The sequence below is a fragment of the Mobula birostris genome, chromosome 2, assembly GCF_030028105.1.
Source record: "Mobula birostris isolate sMobBir1 chromosome 2, sMobBir1.hap1, whole genome shotgun sequence".
Lineage (NCBI taxonomy): Eukaryota > Metazoa > Chordata > Chondrichthyes > Myliobatiformes > Myliobatidae > Mobula > Mobula birostris.
In genome coordinates this window covers 115,799,802-115,820,757 of record NC_092371.1, presented here as the reverse complement: position 1 = coordinate 115,820,757, position 20,956 = coordinate 115,799,802, and the positions used below count along the sequence as shown (strand labels likewise).

General features: G+C 37.1%; 1 protein-coding gene across 4 annotated transcripts in view; it reads left to right on the top strand.

Moving 5' to 3' along the window:
- Positions 1-20,157, top strand: part of thumpd2 (THUMP domain containing 2) — a 45,018-nt gene extending 24,861 nt beyond the window's left edge. For 2 of the 4 annotated variants that reach the window (XM_072277616.1, XM_072277619.1), the window contains 8 exons: positions 783-1,189; positions 6,964-7,041; positions 11,307-11,359; positions 11,580-11,667; positions 13,949-14,020; positions 16,051-16,165; positions 16,976-17,096; positions 18,923-20,153. In XM_072277616.1, coding sequence (XP_072133717.1) covers positions 783-1,189; positions 6,964-7,041; positions 11,307-11,359; positions 11,580-11,667; positions 13,949-14,020; positions 16,051-16,165; positions 16,976-17,096; positions 18,923-19,238 — 1,250 coding nt within the window. In that variant the 3' untranslated portion in view covers positions 19,239-20,153. Of the gene's footprint in view, positions 1-782; positions 1,190-6,963; positions 7,042-11,306; positions 11,360-11,579; positions 11,668-13,948; positions 14,021-16,050; positions 16,166-16,975; positions 17,097-18,922 lie in introns of all 4 variants that reach the window. The other 2 variants (XM_072277618.1, XM_072277617.1) reach the window with 2 other exon arrangements.
- The last annotated feature ends 799 nt before the right edge of the window (positions 20,158-20,956 follow it).

The window sequence follows — 20,956 nt, the reverse complement described above, 5'->3', positions numbered from 1 at the left end:
ACAGCCGCGAAACAAAGAAAACCATGGAAACAACATCAACCCCCCCCCCCCATGCAATCCCAAAAAAATTGTTCAAACGGCAGCAAAAAAAGAGAAAAATACAGAATATAAAACACAAAATCAGAAGAGTTCAGGAATATTCCAGTTTTAATTTGACAATTTTCAAGTTGGAAAGCAGATTTATTTTTCAAATTGATATATCCCATTGATCTAGATCAGTTGGTTGAACCATATCTATTTGGCAGCAAATTGATCGCTGATAGTTGCTGAGTTAGCTAATCATGATCTGAATTAACAAGAGATTAATCATTCATGCTTTTTGATTATTATCTGGTGTTCTTTGAATATCAGTAAGTGAAGGCAGAATTAGATTAACAGCTACACTGGTAAAAATATTCCCTGTTGTAGTTTTCTAAGGTATGTGACTTTTACTGAAACTCAGTAGTAGCCTGAGTGAAATAAATGGTAGTGTGCTCTGTAGGGTTTGGTAATTGGAGTTTCTGGTAGCTTCTAGCATCAACACGTAGAAAACAATGCTATCTTTTAAACGTATATAGGTGAGGGTTACTTAAATCTAAGTGAATTAGAGGTATTAAGGCATATGATGACATAGTATTTTCACAGTATTTCTTTAAACTTGCAAGTTGAGGAATTTGTGTTTCACCAGTCTTGGTTATTTCAGTTCATTAATGTTTTTATTGGATTTATAACTTGCTACATTTCAGTTTGGCTGTATACTTCACAAGGAAAAAAGTGAACAAGATTTTTCTTTGAATTCCTAGGTAAGGGAATTAATACAATTCAGAAGTATGTGATTGGAGAACCGAATAAATGGCTGGATGTTGTTTCCAAATGGAAGTCTCTTTGGAATATTGGTAAAGAACATGAATGTACTTTGGAAGTTACAGAAACTAGGAGAGAACAGTCAACACAACAGAATGACAGCCAAAGAAGAAAAAAACCAAAATTGGAACTGGATATACCTTATGCCATTGCTGTTGATGTAAGTCTAACAGGACACCATGATCTTCATTCAGTAAATCAAAAAAGCACGCAAAATAATGTGGTGGTACAGACATCTTCACCTGCAAAGCTGCATAATCCCAAGAGTGAAAGTGCTGTATCCTACATGCCTTTCAGAGTATCATGTCGCTGTAGTGGGAAGATTGCTAAAAAATTTACATCACAGGTAAATTCTATTTTTTTTAATGCTACTTCTGTATTTAAGACACTCAAATTTTTAAGCAAAGCTTCAAAGAGAAATGCTGTGTGTATTGCAGGTTTTCAAACTGAGGTAGATTTGTAACTTGGGTAGCAATGTTATTTTTAAATCCTTTACTATGTCAAATATCTGCATGTATCTGAATAAGTTCTTGTGATGACATTAGGATTTTTCTGCTTGTACTGGTGTTAATTTCTTAAATAACGAAACAGTTCCAAACCGAATAATGGTGTAAAGTAAGCAGGTATGGTATTTTATATTCATTTATTTTTGCTTTCTTCTCTTTTTCTCTCGAAGTTGTTGACTTTTTACTGATCCATGGATAAGAGTGGCACTCAACACCTCACCCAGTTATGCACTGTTTGAGTCTTAAAAGTCAACAACAGTAAGCCAGTTATCTGATTGTTGGGGGAGTTGCCTCTATCCACTTTCAGTGCTTGATGTTGATCGCAAAAGCATATCATTAAAAGCACAATTAAAGCTATTAATGGAAGAACTGCTATTCATGAGCATAATTAAACATTAAAAATAAATCACAGCCCCATTGAAATCATTCTAATAGATAGACAGCTTGATGATCAGCATGGTATTCAATGATTCCCAATGGCCATTTCAGATAGCTTGCTAATATAAGATACCAGGTATGAATGATTTGATTAGGTGAGTAAATCATCAACTGTACCATTTGAAGTTAGTAGATTCACTCATACATCATTCTTCCATTATATCATTTGACCTTGCTGTTAATGGTACGTTAGACACAATGGCATCGGAGTATAGAAAATCCACTGTGTGGAACTTGTTGGTAGATTAATGAGTTCAAGATATTAGTTATTGACAGAGTATTAACCTTCTTTGAAATTCTGTAAAATAATACCATGTAACCTTCTGAAAGCAAGACATCTACTAGTCACCATAGTGTAGAATTGTTTTTGGTCTCTGATCAGAGAACATAAACAAGAGCAGATTGGAAATACTGAAAAAAAAATCCATCATTCCATCACCACTAATTTTAAATTCAGTTTGTATCATTTTCTGGTAGTTTTTTAAAAAACTCAATATATAGTTTGCGAATGAGTGATTTAATCACTTTGAAAACACTATAAAAATTACAGTTTTATATTTTGAAACACGTTTTCTAACGATTCATGAATATTGTCCACAGATTATGATGCTATAATCTCCTCATATTGAATTATCAAATGTCGTGTGATATGTAAAATAAATCTGTTGCAAATTTCAATCAAGCTATTTTTTTCATTGAATAAATAGTATTGTGGATGTTTTGTATTTTGTTTGGTTTTATTCATACATAGGATAGGGATGTCACTGGTAAGTTCTGTGTTTATTACCCAACCTTGATTTTCCTTGACATAAAACTAGAGAACTGCCACCTTGATCTGCTGCAGAAGTGAGGAGGAAGTGTTAGGTTTCTAGAAGAACATTAAGGTGATAAATCCTCAGGGCCTGGTGGGATCTGTCCCAGGTTACTGAGAGAGGAAATTGCTGGGATCTTAACAGAGATCATTGTATCCTTACCACCTGTTGGCAATCAGATAGGAAGTTGAGGATCCAGCTGCACAAGGTAGGGTGCAGGCCTAGTTCTCTGAGCTTCCTGTCAAGTCTGAAGGAAATTATGGTTTTGAATGTTGAAATGTAGTCCAGGAACAGCACTGTAATGTATGCATCCCTTTTCTCCAGCTGTGACTATGGCGTCATCGGTAGACTGGTTCTATCGGTGGGCAAATTATAGTGGGTCCGGTGTGCTGCAGATTTAGTCTTTAACCAGACTCTCAAAGCACTCGCTTATAATAGAGGTGGGTGTGACAGGGCGCCAATTGTTCAGGCATACTACCTTGGTTTTCTTAGGTACAGGGACAATGATGGACCATTTGAAACGGGGGCACTACACACTGGGAGAGGGAAGGAATAAAAATGTCCGTAAACACACCAGCCAGCTGTTCAGCACACACTTTGAGAACACGTCCTGGGATGCCGTCCGGCCCACTGCCTTGTGGCTGTTGACACATTGGAATGTTCTATATACCTCAGCCGTGGAAATGACCAAGGTGCAGGTCTCATCGACGGCTCTCCTCGGGGGTTCAGTGCTATCAGTCTTGAATAGAGTGTAAATAAAAACATTTAGCTCATCCGAGAACGAGACGGCAATGTTGGCTGTAATGCTGCGTTTCCTCTTGAAGTCTGTGATGGTGTGCAGTCCTTGCTTTACGCTGCGTGTCATTGTCACAAGAGTTGTGACTGGATTTTGTCCCTGTGTTGCTGTTTGGCCACCTTGCTCTACATAAGTAATAGTGGCATCTCTTGAGCTCCTGTTGGTCTCCAGAGGCAAAGGCTTTATCCTTTGCACTGAGAGCAACACGCACTGAACTACTTATCCAAGGCTTCTGGTTTGGGTAGACCCGGACTGATTTTTGGGGAACAATGTCTTCAGTGCACTTGCGAATGAAGCTTGTGACCACCTCTGTGTATTCGGAGATGTTCTCATCTCGAAGTACCTCCCAGGTGCCGCTGTCAAAGCAGTCTTGTAACATTGAGACTGATCGGTTGGACCAGCAGTGGATAGTTTTCACTATGGCCACTTCGTGCTTCAATTTCTGCCTATAGGTGGGTAGGAGCAAGTTGGAAGGATGGAGGGCAGAGAAATGCTTTGTAGGCATTGGCATTGCAGAAGGGAGAGTAGTAGTGATCAAGTATGCTTCCTTGCCATGTGCTCACCTTGATGTGTTGGCAGAACTTCGGGTAAACTGTGGTTAAAGTCTCCAGTGATGGTGAAAGCAGCCTTTGGGTGTGTGGTTTCATGGATATTGATAGTTTCACAAAGTTGATTGAGAATCAGGTTGGTATTGGCCTATGGTGGAATGTACATAGCTGTAATAATAGCAAGCGTGAATTCTATAGGCAACCAGAAAGGTCGACATAGCAGCATAAGGTACTCCAGATCAGGGGAGCAAAAGGATTTGAAGGTGTGTGTGCCACCTGGATCGCACCAAGCATTGTTCACCATGAAACATATTCCCCCACCTTTACTTTTCCTAGAGAAGTCTTTAGACCTGTCCGCTCAGAACACCGAGAACTTGATGGGTTCAATGGCTTGGTCTGGTATTTCTTCTGACAACCAGGTTTTGGTAAAGCATGAGATGTTACAGTGCTTTGTTTCCTGTTGGTAGGATATTCTGGCTCTCAGCTCACACAGCTTGTTGTCCAGGAGTTTGCTAGGGAGTGGCAGTTGATTTGCGCGCCATCTTAACCTAACCAAGACGCCAGCTCTTCTTCCTCGCCTCCAATGACGCTTCCTCAGTAATGCTGGTGTGGTGAATGAACCTCCCATGGTTTGTGTAAGCAGGGGTTTCCAGTGGTAGAAGGGTGGCACATTATGATTGAATGCAGCCTTTCCAATGTTCAAAAGAGTCAATTGATCAAACCTGATGTGACTTTCAGCTTCTTGTAAGAGAAGTGCAGAAAGAAGTAGAGAGAAAAGCATAAAATTACAATGCCAATTCGGAGTACACAACATAGCTGCCGTACACGGTGTCATCTTGGGCCAGAGAGGAAGAAGATCTCAAAGCGGAAGAAGTATTCTAAAAGCAGGATGAGACAACTGTGGCTGACAAGAGAAGTTAAAACCAACATAAAAGCCAAATACATATAATAAAGCAAAATAGAAAATAGTCTATGCTTTTATTTCTTCTACCAAAATATAGTAAAGCAAAAAATAGTGCGGTTAGAGGATTGGAAAGCTTTTAAAAACCAACAGAAGGCAACTAAAAAAGTCATAAGGAAGGAAAAGATGGAATACGAAGGTAAGCCAGCCAATAATACTAAAGAGGATACCAAAAGTTTCTTCAGGTACAAAAACGTAAAAGAGAGGCGAGAGTAGATATCAGACAGTTGGAAAATGATGCAAGAGAGGTAGTGATGGGGGATAGGGAAATGGCAGTTGAACTGAGTAAGTATTTTGCATCAGTTTTCACTGTGGAAAACTTCAGCATTATGCTGGAAGTTCAAGAGTGTCATGGGGCAGAAGTATGTGAAGTTGCCATTACTAAGGAGAAGGTTCTTGGAAACTGAAAGGTCTGAAGGTAGATAAGTCACCTGGACCAGATGGTGTACACCCCAGGGTTCTGAAAGAGGTAGCTGAAGAGATTGTGGAGGCATTAGTAATGATTTTTCAAGAGTCAATTGATGCTGGCATGTTTCTGGAGGAATGTAAAATTGCAAATGTCGCTCCACTTTTCAAGAAGGGAGAGAGACGGGAGAAAGGAAATGGTTGGGAAGATGCTGGAGTCATTTGTTAAGGAAGTGGTTTTGGGGTACTTGGAGGCCCATAATAAAATAGGCCATAGTCAGCATAGTTTCCTGAAGCAAAATCTTACCTGACAAATCTGTTGGAATTCCTTGAAGCAATAACAAGCAGGATAGACAAAGGAGAATCGCTAGATATTGTGTACTGGGATTTTCAGAAGGCTTTTAACAAGGTGACACACAGGAGACTGCTTAAGTTAAAAGCCTATGTTATTACGGGGAAGATACTAGCATGGATAGAGCATTGGCTGCTTGGCAAGAGGCAAAGAGTGGGAATAAACAGAGCCTTTTCCAGCTGGCTTCCAGTGACTAGTGGTGTTCTACAGGGGTCTGTGTTGGAACTGCTTTTTACATTACATGTTAGTGTTGGATGATGGAATTGATGGCTTTGTGGTCAAGTTTGCAGACTATACAAAGGTAGGTGAAGCAACGGGTAGATTTGAGGAAGTAGAAAGGCTACAGAAGGACTGACAGATTAGGAGAATGGGCAAAGATGTGGCAAATGGAATACAGTGTCGGGAAATGTATGGCCGTGCACTTTGGTAGAAGAAATAAAAGCATAGACTATTTTCTAAATAGAGAGGAAATTAGAAATTTGAGGTGCAAAGGAACTTGGGATCCACGTGCAGGACTCCCTAGAGGTTCATTTGCAGGTTGAATCAGTGATGAGGAAAGCAAATACAATGTTAGCATTGATTTTGAGAGGACTAGAATATAAAAGCAAGGCTAATGTTGAGGCTTTATAAAGCACTGATGATGCCTCACTTGGAGTATTGTGAGCAGTTTTTGGCCCTTATCTAAGAAAAGATGTGCTGACATTGGAGAGAAAAGGAAGATAATTCTGGGATTGAAAGGCTTGTCATATTAGGAGTGTTTGATAGCTCTGGGCCTCTACTCACTGGTATTCAGATGAATGAGAGATGATTGCATTGAAACTATCGGATATTGAAAGGCCTTGGTAGAGTGGATGTGGAGAGGATGTTTCCTATGGTACAGGAGTCTAAGACCAAAGGAGACAGCCTCAGAGTAGAGGGGCATCCTTTCAGAGCAGAGATGAGGAACTTCTTTAGCTAGAGAGTGACAAATCTGTGGAATGTATCACCTTTGAGCCAGATTGGTGAAGCTCAATAGAGTATATCTTTAAACAGGATCGTTTAGAACTGAAATACTGAAAGGACATTTAAGAAAATATTCCAATACTTAAGAATCCATGAAGTTACCGCAATGTGAATTTCATCCAAGTTATTAAATCTCCCATATAAAAGTTTCCATGAAGTTATCTTCATTCACTCAAGACATCATGGTTTAATACATTTTCATAATAGTAGAAAGTGAAGTTTACAGTAGCTAAAAATTTTGTCTCTTTGGAAATAGGGAAATATATTAATTACTCACAGGAATCAATTGTTTTTCCACAGGAGCTAGGGAAAGCAATTGGGATTGCACTCAGCAGAGAATTTGGTTGGAAAGCTGAATTGAGGAACCCCATGCTGGAGGTTTGGTGGACTTGTGATAATGGCTAAGATGTGCAAAAGTTTAGACTTCAAAGAAAACTTTATGCAGAAGTGTCACATCTACTTTTACTTTTTTGTATGACCCTCTTTTTCATTATTTGAACTATTTTTGACTATTTAAGAATAATTATAATGATATAATTGAAAGTGTTTATTATAGCAACAAAGAACCTCCTATTTGAGTTTGAAGAATCCTGTCTGAAGGTAAACACATTAACTGTTTTGCATATGTTCTCTAGGTTAAGTCACAGTAAAAATACCACAGTAGATTTCATGGAGTGGAAAACATAATAATTTGAGAAAACGTTAGAATTTTAAAGTCATTGTATGTTAATGACACAAAAGGAAGTGATTCAGAACACCTTTTCTGTGCCGTTTGGAAAGGAACTATTAGCCTAATATTATTTTCCAGCAAAAAGTCAGAAACCTTGTAGGTTCCTTCTCTTCAATTATGCAGCCAAATACACCTTTTCAAATGTGATGAGGGTTTCTGTCTCTTCTGTTCCTTTGAACATTGAGCTTTGGCCATCACCCTAGAGTTGAAGGAAAAATGTCCTAATCTTCCCTCTAATATTTCTACTAATTATTTTAGAACAATTCCCCCTGGCTTTTGAACCATTCTGCTAAGGATAATAGGTCCTTTCTATTATTAGACTTGTCAAAATTTTATACAGCTCAGGTAAGTCTACTCTGTTCCAATGAAAACAACTCCTGTCTTACCTGTTTTAAAATGTATTTATTTATTAGTTTATTTTTATCTTATTCAGAAAACAGGCCTTTCCAGCCCAATGAGCCATGCTGTCCACAACCCACCTATTTAACCCCACTCTAATCCTAGGACAATTTTCAGTGGCCAATTAACCTACTAACTGGTATGTCTTTGGACTGTGGAGGAAACTGGAGTACCCGGAGGAAACGCACTCTGATCACAGGGAAAACATACAAATTCCTTGCAGGCAGTGCCAAATTTCAACACCAAGCTCCAGAATGCCCCACACTATAATAGAGTCACAACAACGGCTATGCTACAGTTGTTGCACTTTGTGAAGTACAGTGGGGAAATACAGTATCATCAGTTAGGAATGATCTGTGATTTGTAATTAGAATCTTTCATGATTGCTCAAAAGAATACAATTTGACAATGTCAAATTTATTGGCCCTGGAGTTTATGGTGCTTGAACAAAAATTAAATCACTTTGAAAAGATGGCTTGTAATTGTTAATAGAAAGTAAAATTAAAACTTCAAATGGACTCTCAAACAAAATCAGATAATGTTGAAAATACTTAGCTGGTCAGGCAGCATCTATAGAGAAAGAACGAAGTTAATGTTTTAGGTTGATGACTTTCCATCAGAACTGATCAATGACTATCTCTCTGCCTTAGTTTACATAAATTAAGACTTTCTATCTTTATTACATGTAACTGTGAAATTTGAGACATTGTGGAGAGTAAAATCTATCTGCAAAAGCAGAATGTATGCTTTAATAATTTACTATCCTAATTTTAGCTGAACAAGTTTAGAATATTATTAAATGTATGCATCTGAGTTGAAGCATATAATGGCCAAAAAATGAAATACTTTTTCATGCCCAATGTCACAGCAAGGATTCCCATGTCAGAATAAAAATGCACTTGAATAGCAGAAATTCAGATTCATGTCTCAGTAGTGATATCTGTTGAAGTTGAGTGGAAATGTACTGGGAACACCCAAGTACATTGTGTGTAACAAAGATTGATTAACATAAACACAAGAGGTTCTTCAGATGCAGAAGACCCAGAGCAACACACACAAAATGCTGGAGGAACTCAGCAAGTTAAGCAGCATCTATGGAAATGAATGAACAGTTGAATTTTAAGGCAAAGACCTGTTTTCAGGACTGGAAAGGAAGTGGGGAAGGGAAGGAGGATTATCTAGAAGGTGATTGGTGAAGCCAGATAGGTGGGAAAGAATCAGATAGGAGAGGATGGTGGGCCGTAGAAGAAAAGGAAGAAGGAGGGGCACCAGAGCGAGATGATGGGTAGATGAGGAGAAGAGTAGTGAATAGAAAAAGAGTGGGGGGGTGGAAAAAATATTGGAAGGAGAAATTAATGTTCATGCTATCAGGTCGGAGGCTGCCCAGATGGGAAATGAGGTGTTATTCCTCCACCCTGAGAGTGGCCTCATCATGACAAAAGAGGAGGCCATGGACTGACATGTTAGAATAGGAAGTGGGGATAAGAATATGGTTGACTGTTGGGGAATTCTGCTTTTGGTGGATGTAGCATCCGTTGTGAAAATGAGGTAGTCAGTGACAAGGAATTGAAAGCTATTGAGATTGAGAATATGTGAATTATGGTGGATGTAAGTGGAAAAGGATGAACCAAGATTGATTAACCTTTTAGAAGCAAACACTCTTGGGTATTTCCAATTTTATGGAAAAGTTATTTCCTGTATTGGCCACTGTCAGCATTTTGTGTTCTACAGAGCTGGTAACTTCGATGCTGGTGACAAGATTTTCTGTTTCTATGCACTGTAGTCCAAATCTAGATCTTTTTTATGATTGAATCTCTTATAGACTGCGGGGGGGGGGGGGAGGGGGTGAAAGGTTAACTTCAGTGATTTCATTACTTTTCTCTCTCTCTAAGCTTACATTCCTTCCTCCCATCTCTTCATTCCAAATGTGTTGTCTAAAACTGGGGCTCACTTCTCAAAATAAAGGTTCAACCGTTTAGTACACTACTGAGGGAAAAAAATTGTTCATCTGGAGAATGATAAGTCTTTAGAATTCTCTTTTCCAGGATCGTTGTGGCTTCATTTGCAGAGTATATTCAAGACAGAGATCAATATATTTTTTGATATTAAGGGACTTGAGCGATAGTGGCTTGGTGTAGAAAAGTGGCTCAAATATTAAAGGCAGATATAGAACAGACAGGACATGCCAAATGCCCTTCCCCTGCTTCTGTTTCTTATGTTCTCAAGACTATTTATGAAAACATCAAGATTTCTTCCTTTCAATATATTTATTTTTATATATATATATATATATATGAATACAGAGTACAGGAAAAAAAATGTAAATACATTAAGCTAAATCGAATATAAAGACTCCTTACCCTATATTCGTACAAGTCAATTAGTTCATAACATTAAAAAATAATAATTTTATTATATAAAAAAACTAACCCACTACCAAGACCGAAGCTGATTAGTAGAAAAAAAAGAAAAAAGATTATTAGTCATCATCTGTGCTTTAACAGCAAATCAAAGGTTTTTAAAATAATTCAGAAAAGGGCCCCACAATGTTTGAAAGTCTTGATTAGATTCAAAGATTGAACATCGAATCTTCTCTAAATTTAAACATGACATGACATCACATAACCATTGGCGTGAATAGGAGGGGCCACATCTTTCCATTTAAGCAAGAACGTCCTTCTGGCCATAAGAGACATAAAAGCAAAAATGTGCAAATCAGATGGCTCCAAAATAATATCCTTTCCTCCAACAATACCAAGTAAAGCAGTCAAAGGATTAGGCTTGAAATTTACTTTAAAAAGTATGGAAAAGGTTTGGAATACTTCTTTCCAATATTTTCCAAGACTCAGACATGTCCAAAACATATGAATGAGTGAAGCTTCTCCATTATTACATTTATCACCATACAGAGATATATCTAACTAAAAACGAGACAACTTATCCTTAGTCATATGGGCCCTAAGAACATCAAGATTTCAAATACGACTTTGTGAGATCTGCCTGCCTCTTTAGTCCAAAATGTGAAACTAGGCCTAACCAAGGTTCTGCTTTAACATGCATGCTTCACATTATTCCTAAACAACACTCCACTTAAACCTGCTTCAGCCAGTTCATTTCTCTAACCTCACTTGACCTCAGACCATAAGTGTATACCTAATGAGTGCTTTGATCTTTTGTGTTTAACATTCCAACAGCCCAACTGGATGAAATGTAAAAGTGATGGCAATATAAATTTTAAATTTAAAATGAGCATGGATTATAACTATGCACTGATCCATTTAACTCCTGCTGCCCTAACCTGCTTCACTAATTCCACTGGATCATCAAGACCTCCTATACGGGTTGTCCCCACCCCACACTGGCCATCCCAAGTGTAACATCATGAATAATAAATTGGAGTTGGGATATTTTTAGTTCAGGGTTTTAAAGGATTGTCATGCTATGGCTTCTCAGAACCAAATGAGGCTGAGCATGTTATCGCACCAGCTAAGCTATATTTCATCTCTTTTTGCAGATCTACATTCATTTCAATGACAATCATTGTGTGGTTGGAATTCCTATTCTAAGGTAGACATTTTCTACTACTAATCAATTAAAACTGTTCTGAAAATCAGGAATATTTAATATGCATACAAATTTATAAAATGTCATTTGCACAAAAGTGTAGTTATATCTTAATAGCTTTTAAAGAAAATTATAGGAGAATAGTATAATTATGTATTTGCATTTATCTCTTTTTTCTGCACTAATGACCCACACGGTTCAAAATAAGTCTTTGTATTTCTAGACTTCCTTTAGCCAGCAGGGATTATATTAAAAGTACAGGACTGAGATCTACAGTGGCATGGGCCATGGCTTCTCTTAGTGATATTCAGGTAGGTAATCCAGTAATTAGAATTTCTGTTTATATGTTGAATGATAGGCATACAAAGCAATTGCAATTTGAAGGGTAAATATACATAGGTAATCCAATACTAAAATGAAATTATAGAACCATGAATCACAGAGAATGAGGCTATTCAGTCCATTATCTCTGTACAGGTGATTCTTAAGATTAATTGAATTAGTCTCTGTTCCCTGTTTTTTTTTACCGTAACAATACAGTATTTTCATTTGGCATATAGTCATTCCTCTTCTAAATTACTGTGAATTTGCGCTTACTTTATTGAAATGTAATACAATCAAAATCATAAAGTATTGCTACATTCAGAAGAAGGACAAATCGTCCACTCTCATTCTTTCGACTTTCAGCCTGTCTTCAGATTACTGAACCAAGCACAAGTAGTCTTATTTATTTGTATCCAAACTATGTATACCTGTAACATTGTGTGTACAATTTTAATTCTTGTAAGCTTCCTCCTAGGAACATAAAAATCATTTCTTGGCATATAATCAATGACCATATTGCAATACCATTCTAGCAAAACTCCTCTGCAACTACTTTTAGTCATCTTCTAAAATATACTGTTGAAAAATGAAAAAAATACTCCTGCTAATGGGTCTTATGCAAGTTTAGTATATCTTTTTTTTTTGTTTTTATTGTCTCTATTTCTTTTTAAAGTGTAATCTATATGAAATCTTTATGAATCTCCCAAATCTTTTTATTCATGCATTCTTTTTTCTGTGTAACTTACAGTATATTGCTTCTCCATGCTTCCTCCTCGTTTACCACGTCAAGCTAATTTGTATCCCATCTCCTTCACTGTTTATTATAGCTTCATGTTTTGGGTCAAACAGTATGGAAATAGGACTTGCAGCCCATCATATCCATGGCAACCATCTATGTTAATTCCTGTTTTCAGCACTTGGTCTATAGACTTCTGTGTTTTGGTGATTCAAGCACTCATCCATATTCTGCTTAAGTATTGTGAAAATACTAAGTCCCATCATCAACTCGGGTAGTTTAGTTTGTTTTAGCAAAACTTTAAAATTGTTCCTCTTGTACCTGGTGTAATCTGTACTGAAGTGTCATCTTTGGAGTCAGTATACTATCTTATAAAATTTTATGTTCCATGATCATTTATTGGGTGCTATTTAAAGTCTGTTTTGACATAATTAAATATAAGTGGATTTTAAGACAGATATGACTCGATATGCTCTCAGTGTTCTGATGTCATCTCTGAGGAATTACTTTTAAAAATTTTTTAAGTATAGAAGGAATTAGTGCAAAGTTAATTTGGTTTAATCCATGTACAATAGCTAAGCCAAGAGTTGAAAAATGTCAGCAACAAGGCATGAGAGTGATGGATAGACAGGCTGAAGCTTTTATGGATTACATTAGGCTTTCTAGTAGGTTGCTGAGGTATGACCTTATAGAGCTAGGGTTCCCAATCTTTTTTATGCCATGGAACAATTCCATTAAGAATCAGAATCAGGTTTAATATCACCAGCATATGTCGTGAAATTTGTTAAAATGGGGTCTGTAAACCCCTATTATAGAGGTTTATGAAATGCATAGATAGGGTGGGTGGTCTTTTTCCTGGGTGTGGTGGGGGGGAGGAGAGGAAGAGTCTAAAGCTAGGGGATATTGGTTTAATGTGAGAGGGGAAAACTTTAAAGGAGATCGAAGAGACAAATTTTCCCACGCACATGCTGGTAAGTATGTAGAACAAATTGCCAGAGAAAGTGATGGAGAAGGGTACAAAGGTATTTGGACAGGTACTTGTATAGGAATGAATAAAGGGATATAGGCCTAATGGGATTAGTGTAGATAGACACAACGAGCAGCATAGATAAGTTGGCCTCAAGGACCCATCTCTGTGCTATACAACTCTGATTCTAAATATGTAATTGTATGAGCTGGACGTTAACCTTGCAAGTGTTTAGACATTTTGTGATCTAATTGGTTTTGAAGAATCCTTTAACTTTGGAGAGGAAATAATTTCCAAAGATCTTGTATGCTAGATAATAAGTACACTTTAAAAAGTTGAAAAAGAAGGATGCCATTCCCAAGCATGTTCACTGATTTTTGTTTTCAGATTCCTTTACTAAAAATCCACAATGTGCAAAGTAGTGAAATAAAGTGAAATGTTCTAGCCAGTTTTTTCTAACATGCAGTTGCTGAACTATAGGATCAGATTTTACTCATTATAATTTAAGATTTGAGAGACAGCCATGCTGTGATTGAACGTACAATTCACTTATATTTATTTCTAGGTTGGCTCACTTGTGCTTGACCCAATGTGTGGGTTAGGGACCATTTTGCTGGAAGCTGCCAAAGAGTGGCCTGTAAGTAACTTCCCACTCAGCTTGCTTACAGATTGCAACACAGTTCTGTAATAGAGAAGGCAAGATTTAACATTCTTCTGACAGTATCAAAAATCACATTGCTTTGCAAGTATTACATTCATGTGCACCTTTAAATAATGTTTTGCAATTATTAAAAGCTGCTGTGCCCTTTGCAGCTACTGCAAAAAAAATTAAAAGTCTGATAAAAATCACTTCCAAGAGATGCAAAACAAATGAGTGGATGTACTCATCTCACACAGTGAAGATTGCTTCATTTTTCTTGTGTCAGCTGAAAGAATGTTAAAGCTCTATAGAGTTGCACTATTGTGTTCTAAATCTAGATGTATGTGGCGATTCAAATTATTTGTCTTTTATCTTATCATATAACAAGTACAGCATGGAAACAGGCCATCTCGGCCCTTCCGAACCTGCCTCAACCACTTCTGCTGGAAGCTCATTCCACACAGCTACCACTCTCTGAGTAAAGAAGTTCCCCCTCATGTTACCCCTAAACTTTTACCCTTTAACTGTCAACTCATGTCCTCTTGTTTGAATCTCCCCCACTCTCAATGGAAAAAGCCTATCCACATCAACTCTATCTATCCCCCTCATAAATTTTAAATACCTCTATCAAGTCCCCCCTCAACCTTCTACGTTGCATAGAATAAAGACCCAACTTGTTCAACCTTTCTCTGTAACTTAGGTGATGAAACCCAGGTAATATTCTAGTAGATCTTCTCTGTATTCTCTCTATTTTGTTGACATCTTTCCTATAATTCGGTGACCAAAACTGTACACAATACTCCAAATTTGGCCTCACCAATGTTTTGTACAATTTCAACATTACATTCCAACTCCTATACTCAATGCTCTGATTTATAAAGGCCAGCATACCAAAAGCTTTCTTCACCACCCTATCCACATGAGATTCCACCTTCAGGGAACTATGCACTATTATTCCTAGATCCCTCTGTTCTACTGCATTCTTCAATGCCCTACCATTTACTATGTATGTCCTATTTTGATTAGTGCTATCAAAATGTAACATCTCACATTTATCAGCATTAAACTCCATCTGCCACCTTTTGGCCCACTTTTCATTAACATCCTGCCATGATTTTACATAGTGTATCCTCAAATTATTGCCGAACTGCACGTATTGTTTTGCTCAACAGGCAGCCTTCTCTGTCATTCACTAAAAGTCATGGTTTATCTTCTGCCTTACTTATCTGCTAGCCATCAGTTCCAGAAGTTATACCATTTCAGCCTTGAATCTCATTAACAGCTGAGCATTCACAGCTCTTGAGATAGAGTTCTAAAAACTTACAAGCTACTGCGTAGGTAAGTTTTTTCTCATCTCAGTTCCAGACAGCAACCCCTTAATCTAAGTTTTATGTCTGCAGGTTCCAGATTTTCCATTCAAAGAAAATAACATTTTCTCTGCCATTTCCTTGCATATCCTGTAATTAGACATACTTTCATTCTTTAAAACTCTAGTGTGCATAGCCCAATCATACTCGATCCCTCTTCACTGAACAGCTCTCTCAAACAGGAGTCATTCCCCTGAAGATCTTGTATTACAACAAAGTGCTGATTATAGACCAGATGTTTATCCATCTGGAGGGAAAATCATTGAGCATATCGTTCTAACCATTCATTTGTACTTTTAGATAGCTTGTAAATAATATTTCTGTTTCACACCACCTAGAATCCCCCAATTTAATCCTAGCCTAACTAGTTGACAGTTTACAATGACTGACTGACTTACCAATCGGTACCTCTTTGGACTGTGGGAGGAAACGCAGTCATGGGGAGAACGTACAGACTCCTTACAGGCAGTGGCGGGAATTGAACCCAGGTCACTGGTTCTGTAAAACATTGTGCTAACCACTGCAATATATCATGCAGCCCCAACCTAAAGGAAATGTTTTTATCTTGTTAGTAATCTCAGTGTAACTCTAACCTCTTTATCAAATGAGCTTTTTTATTCTCTCAGGGTAGCTACCTTATCTTTTTCTTGTTTCCCTCAGAATGCATATTATCATGGAATAGACAATACAGCCATACAACTGCAGATGGCATCTGTTAATGTGTGTTTTGCAAAACTAGAGAGCAACATTGACCTAACAAGAGCTTCTGTCACAGGTAATAAGGAGTTCTAAGAATCAAAGCAGCAGTGGACATTTGTTATTATCCGTCATATTAATGAATGTGAATGGTTAACAGAAGAAATATTTTATGCAACATTGGTCAAATTGTATCTGTGGAAACCTCTAAGTAGTCTTAAATTCTATTCTTAGATGGTTGCTGCTTCCTGTCTTTTTAGATGCAGTTATCTTGCTCTTATTTCTAGTGCAACCTGACCGAGGGTTGATTTAAATTTCATTGAGGATTAAATATGTGGAAGTACCTTTGACTTTCCTCAAATTTTTAAATATTAACTAGTGGGAGAGGGAATTGTTTTTGGAAAAATTCCATGGAACTAATATATTTACAGCCCTATCATATGGTGGTAATTGCCACTGTGAAATTAAACAATATATAATAAATCCACAACAGTAATTTCTAATTATAAGTCGCAGCCTTAAGAGCATTATTAAATGTACATTTGGTGTCAGCTTAGATGTGATAAATAACTTCAGTAATCTTGCCTGTGTAAAGTAGCTTAAATTATATATGATATTGTAGTTGTGTCTCAAAGTATTTTTCCTTTCACAGGGACAGTTAATAAGACTCAACCTTATCATTGCTTAAAGAAATCTTGTTCCAAATTAATGAAGGCAGAATACAAAGTTGATTTTTAATGTTTTGTATCAGTTTTTTTAAAGGATGTTAAAAAAAGTATTAGTAATATATAGAAAAATGAATTACTTTATACAATATTGGTGCATTACAAAATGATGTATTTGTAATGCTTAAAATTTGTAACTCTGACGACTGATTTGTGTGTTGCAGAATTACCTTTACTTACAGAAAGTATTGATGTGGTCATCTGTGATATTCCATTTGGGCAAAAATTTAAAATTACTCAGGACACAAAAGCAATGATGCCCTGTATCCTCAAGGAGATGGTGAGGTATGTTATTTCTTCAACTGTTCTGTTGAAATTGAAAATTTGATATGGCTAGGAAGGAAATAAATTCTTCAATCTTCCAGATGTATAAACAATCTACTTCATATTTTATCACATTTAAGGGATATCTTCAAAGCTATCAGCTGTTTCCTCGAGTACTTATTTTGCCTTCATTTTGTTTGCTGGGAGTTCAAATTAGTTTCTCTCCCCGTAACCTTTCCTCCATTGTTTGTAAGACATTATTTGGGTCACTGTTTGTGGTCATGCCTAACCCTGAGGCATTGTAGCATGAAGGTTCCTACCAATTCTGAACCTTTTAAGTCTGTACTTCTTATTTTAATGGAAGCATTCAAGCTAGTCTTTGTCCCCTGGTAATGCTGTCTTTGCCTTAGTGCTGACATGGCACTATTGCATAGAACTGAAATAAATAATAATGTGCAACCTAATTTTTTGGAAAACTTATTTTATTTAAATAGGTGAACAATTTCATGTACAACATAAAATCTGTCTCATCAGCAGCATATAAATCCTGATCTGTAACTAATTTAGATTTAGGATGTTATAAGTTATAAACAAAAATGAAAAACATGCTAGCACATAGACTCAGCTTGGTTTTTTTTGTTATTTGACTGCAGACTTAGTTATTTAAATGCACTTTTCTGCCGTTTTCTTATTACTGACACCTTGGTGAATTAGTCCTCTTTTACCATCTGTAATACTTGTGAAGCTGCTGCAGGGTAGATGTGATTCACTGGGGAACTTGCTTATAATTACCTTGTGATGTTGTGGTGGTGAAAGGTCACAAGTGATGAAGGGGCTGTCAGAATAACCTTGGTGAGCTTGTGTAGTGCCTTCTGTAGCTTGTATGCTTTTCACCCAAAATATTGGTTCTTCAAAGAATTGGCAAGCATCCAAAAAGCTGTGTTTTCCATGCAAATTATTCTCTCCTATCAGAACTTTGAATGTTAGTGGAGGTGCTGCTATTAATAACTTCAATGCAACTAGCAGCAAGGAAAAGTGTTCATGGGAATTAGTGATAGAGAATGGTCTGCCATTTTGCATTCATTCACAGGTTATGGATGTCATTATTAAAGCTGCAGTTTGTCGTCCTTGCACAATATAATTTGCTAGGGCAGTTATGTTGGTACTTATGGAGGCAAATGTAAATCATGGCACAGTAGTGCATTTGGTAGAGCTGTTGTCTCTGGGCTTCACCATCCCAGGTTCAATCCTGACCTCCAGTGCTGCCTATATGGTTTGTTTGTTTCTCTTGGTTTCTTCCCATCTCCCAAAATCATGCAGGTTAGTAGGTTAATTGCCCCAATTTGAGAGTGAGTGGTAGAATCTGCAGGTTATTAGAATATAGGTAGGGGAGGTGGTATAGAATAGATTACAGAGAAGGAAATGGGAGTTTTCTATGATCTAACATGGGCTTGTTAGGCTGAAATGTCCTCCCTTTTGTCGTAAAGAAACATAGAAACGCTGGGCAATTTTTGCAAATTTCTTTGCCTGAAGGACATTAGTAAATCAAATGGATTTTGTGACATTCAGGTACTTTCACAGTCACCATTTCTAATACTAGCTTTTATTTTAATTAGAGTAATTTAGTTACTTTAATTTGCCAGGTGCCATGTTGGGATTTTAACTTACTTGTAGATCAAAGGTGCGGAGCTCTGTGAACCCAGGTTCAGCAATATAGCCATAATAGTACCGTATTCCCAACAAATGGAACCAAATAGACCTCAGTTCTGTTTCCTTGAGATGAGTCTTCTAAAATTATCAATGATTATAGCCAATTCTCTAATACCTTTAGTTATATTTTTTAATAGGGTACTACGTGGAGATGGGACCCTTGTGCTACTACTTAGCCAAGAACTCTCACTGGATATACAGCAATGGCAGAAACCAAAGAGTCACCAGACTAATAAAGGAAAATATGCTGTCCAGGAGGATGGAAATCCTTTGCCAACAAAGCAAAGTCCAGAACCAATTGAAAATGTGAAGGACTTAGCAGTAGCTGAAAATGAGCACTCTGAAGTTAAACTGGAAGTTTTAGCCTCTCTGATACCAAAGGGTATCTTCCCGGTCAGTCTTGGTGTTACAGAAGCCGCTATACACAAGTACAAGAAAATCTCTATAACATGAGTGAAAACAATGGCATAGACAGAATATATTTCAATTTGTTATGCACAATGCAAGAATCCAGAGTGAGCAGAGGTTTTCAAAAAGATAAAATTAGTAATTTCTTGGAACCATCACAGCAAATTTTAGCCAGATGTCCATATGAACAATAAATATGCAGGTGATGGCTGTGAGCTCTGTTAAAATAGTGTTCAACATCAATCAGAATTAAGAAGTCAAATCTGAAGTTGGTAGGGAATATGACCTCATGTAATGTTCTGACTTTCACCTGTTAAGATTGCTTATGGTACAAAGTGAAATGGAAGGTAACATGGCATGCTGCTATGATTTTAACCTCAATTGGATCTGCCAATTTTATCTGGTGACAATGATTTAAAACGTACCATTGAAAGTACAGCCATTTACAGGCATGTTCAGTCAACAGTCCCAATATTGTACTCTATTAACAACAGAGTTGCAGTTACAAAGTGGGGTATAGGGTGAGAAAATGCTATTCAAACAGATTGAATCTAAATAATTGTTATATTTTTTAGTTTTCTCTGATGCTGTTCCAATATCTTAACACAGAAGCTGAAATTTTAGAGCTCTGTTGGTAAATGTTCCTTGAACTGCTGGCAGTCTAAGAGATTACATATTTGTTAGTATATTGATGTAGATAGTCACAACCAGTAAGAGGACAGAATATAAGAACTGCATTGAACACTGCAGATTTCTTTGTGAATGAAGAGAAAACCTATTGAATCAACTTATATTTCCTGAAATAAATGATTCCCTCTGTTTATGAACAGCAGGACATGTTATCACAATTATATGGTATGCTTTCATTATGTCAGACATTTGTACAATTTTAATGCACTTTATTTTTAGCACTTAGTATTTTAAGAATAAAGGAGTGAAGATTTTATAGCATGTTTATTTGTTCTTTTCATTACAAAGGCCACTAGGTTTTGTCTGGCACAACAGCATCCAAACAGGTTCCTGTTGATGATTTGTAAATTAAGGTTTCACATTGAGGGAAAAATATAGTAATGGTGTCCTGTAATATCTTTGCATTGAAAGCAGCATATTCTGCAGCCTTGACATTAGGGAGACAGTCAGATTAATGTACAACACACAGAAGATGCTGGAGGAACTCAGCAAATAAGGCAGCATCTATGAGGGGAATGAACAGTCGACATTTTGGGCCGAGACCCTTCACCAGTATCTGCAGGTTCTCTTGTGTTTAGTGAAATTAATGTCTTCTGGTACTGAGCATGCTCTACATTGAATCAGTGTCTTTGGAAGCAGTTCTGCTCGTGCATTGCATGCTTCGTGGAAATAAGTCAAAATGCTTCAGTGTTTTTGGTACAGGCTTACTGTGAAATTACATTTCATGCTTGGTATATGATCTTTTATATTGTTATCTGTATATTGTGTTCAATTGTTTAAATCATTTTATATTCCTACCCAATCAATTTGATCATATGTATTAAGGAATTGTAGGATACCTCATACTCCTGGGCTTGAGCACAGAATACACATTGTAAGAGAAATGGCAACCCAGACTTTGAATATAGTTCTCTGCAACACCCTATCTCCTTCCCTACTGCTCTGGCTTGTCCAAGGTGATAGCTTTATAAATACACAGATAACATATCCTGTACACATAGGTCATATTAATGAATGCACTATCAGACCTGCAAGATTTATTACCTTCAGACTTTGTATCTTTTGCAAAGTTT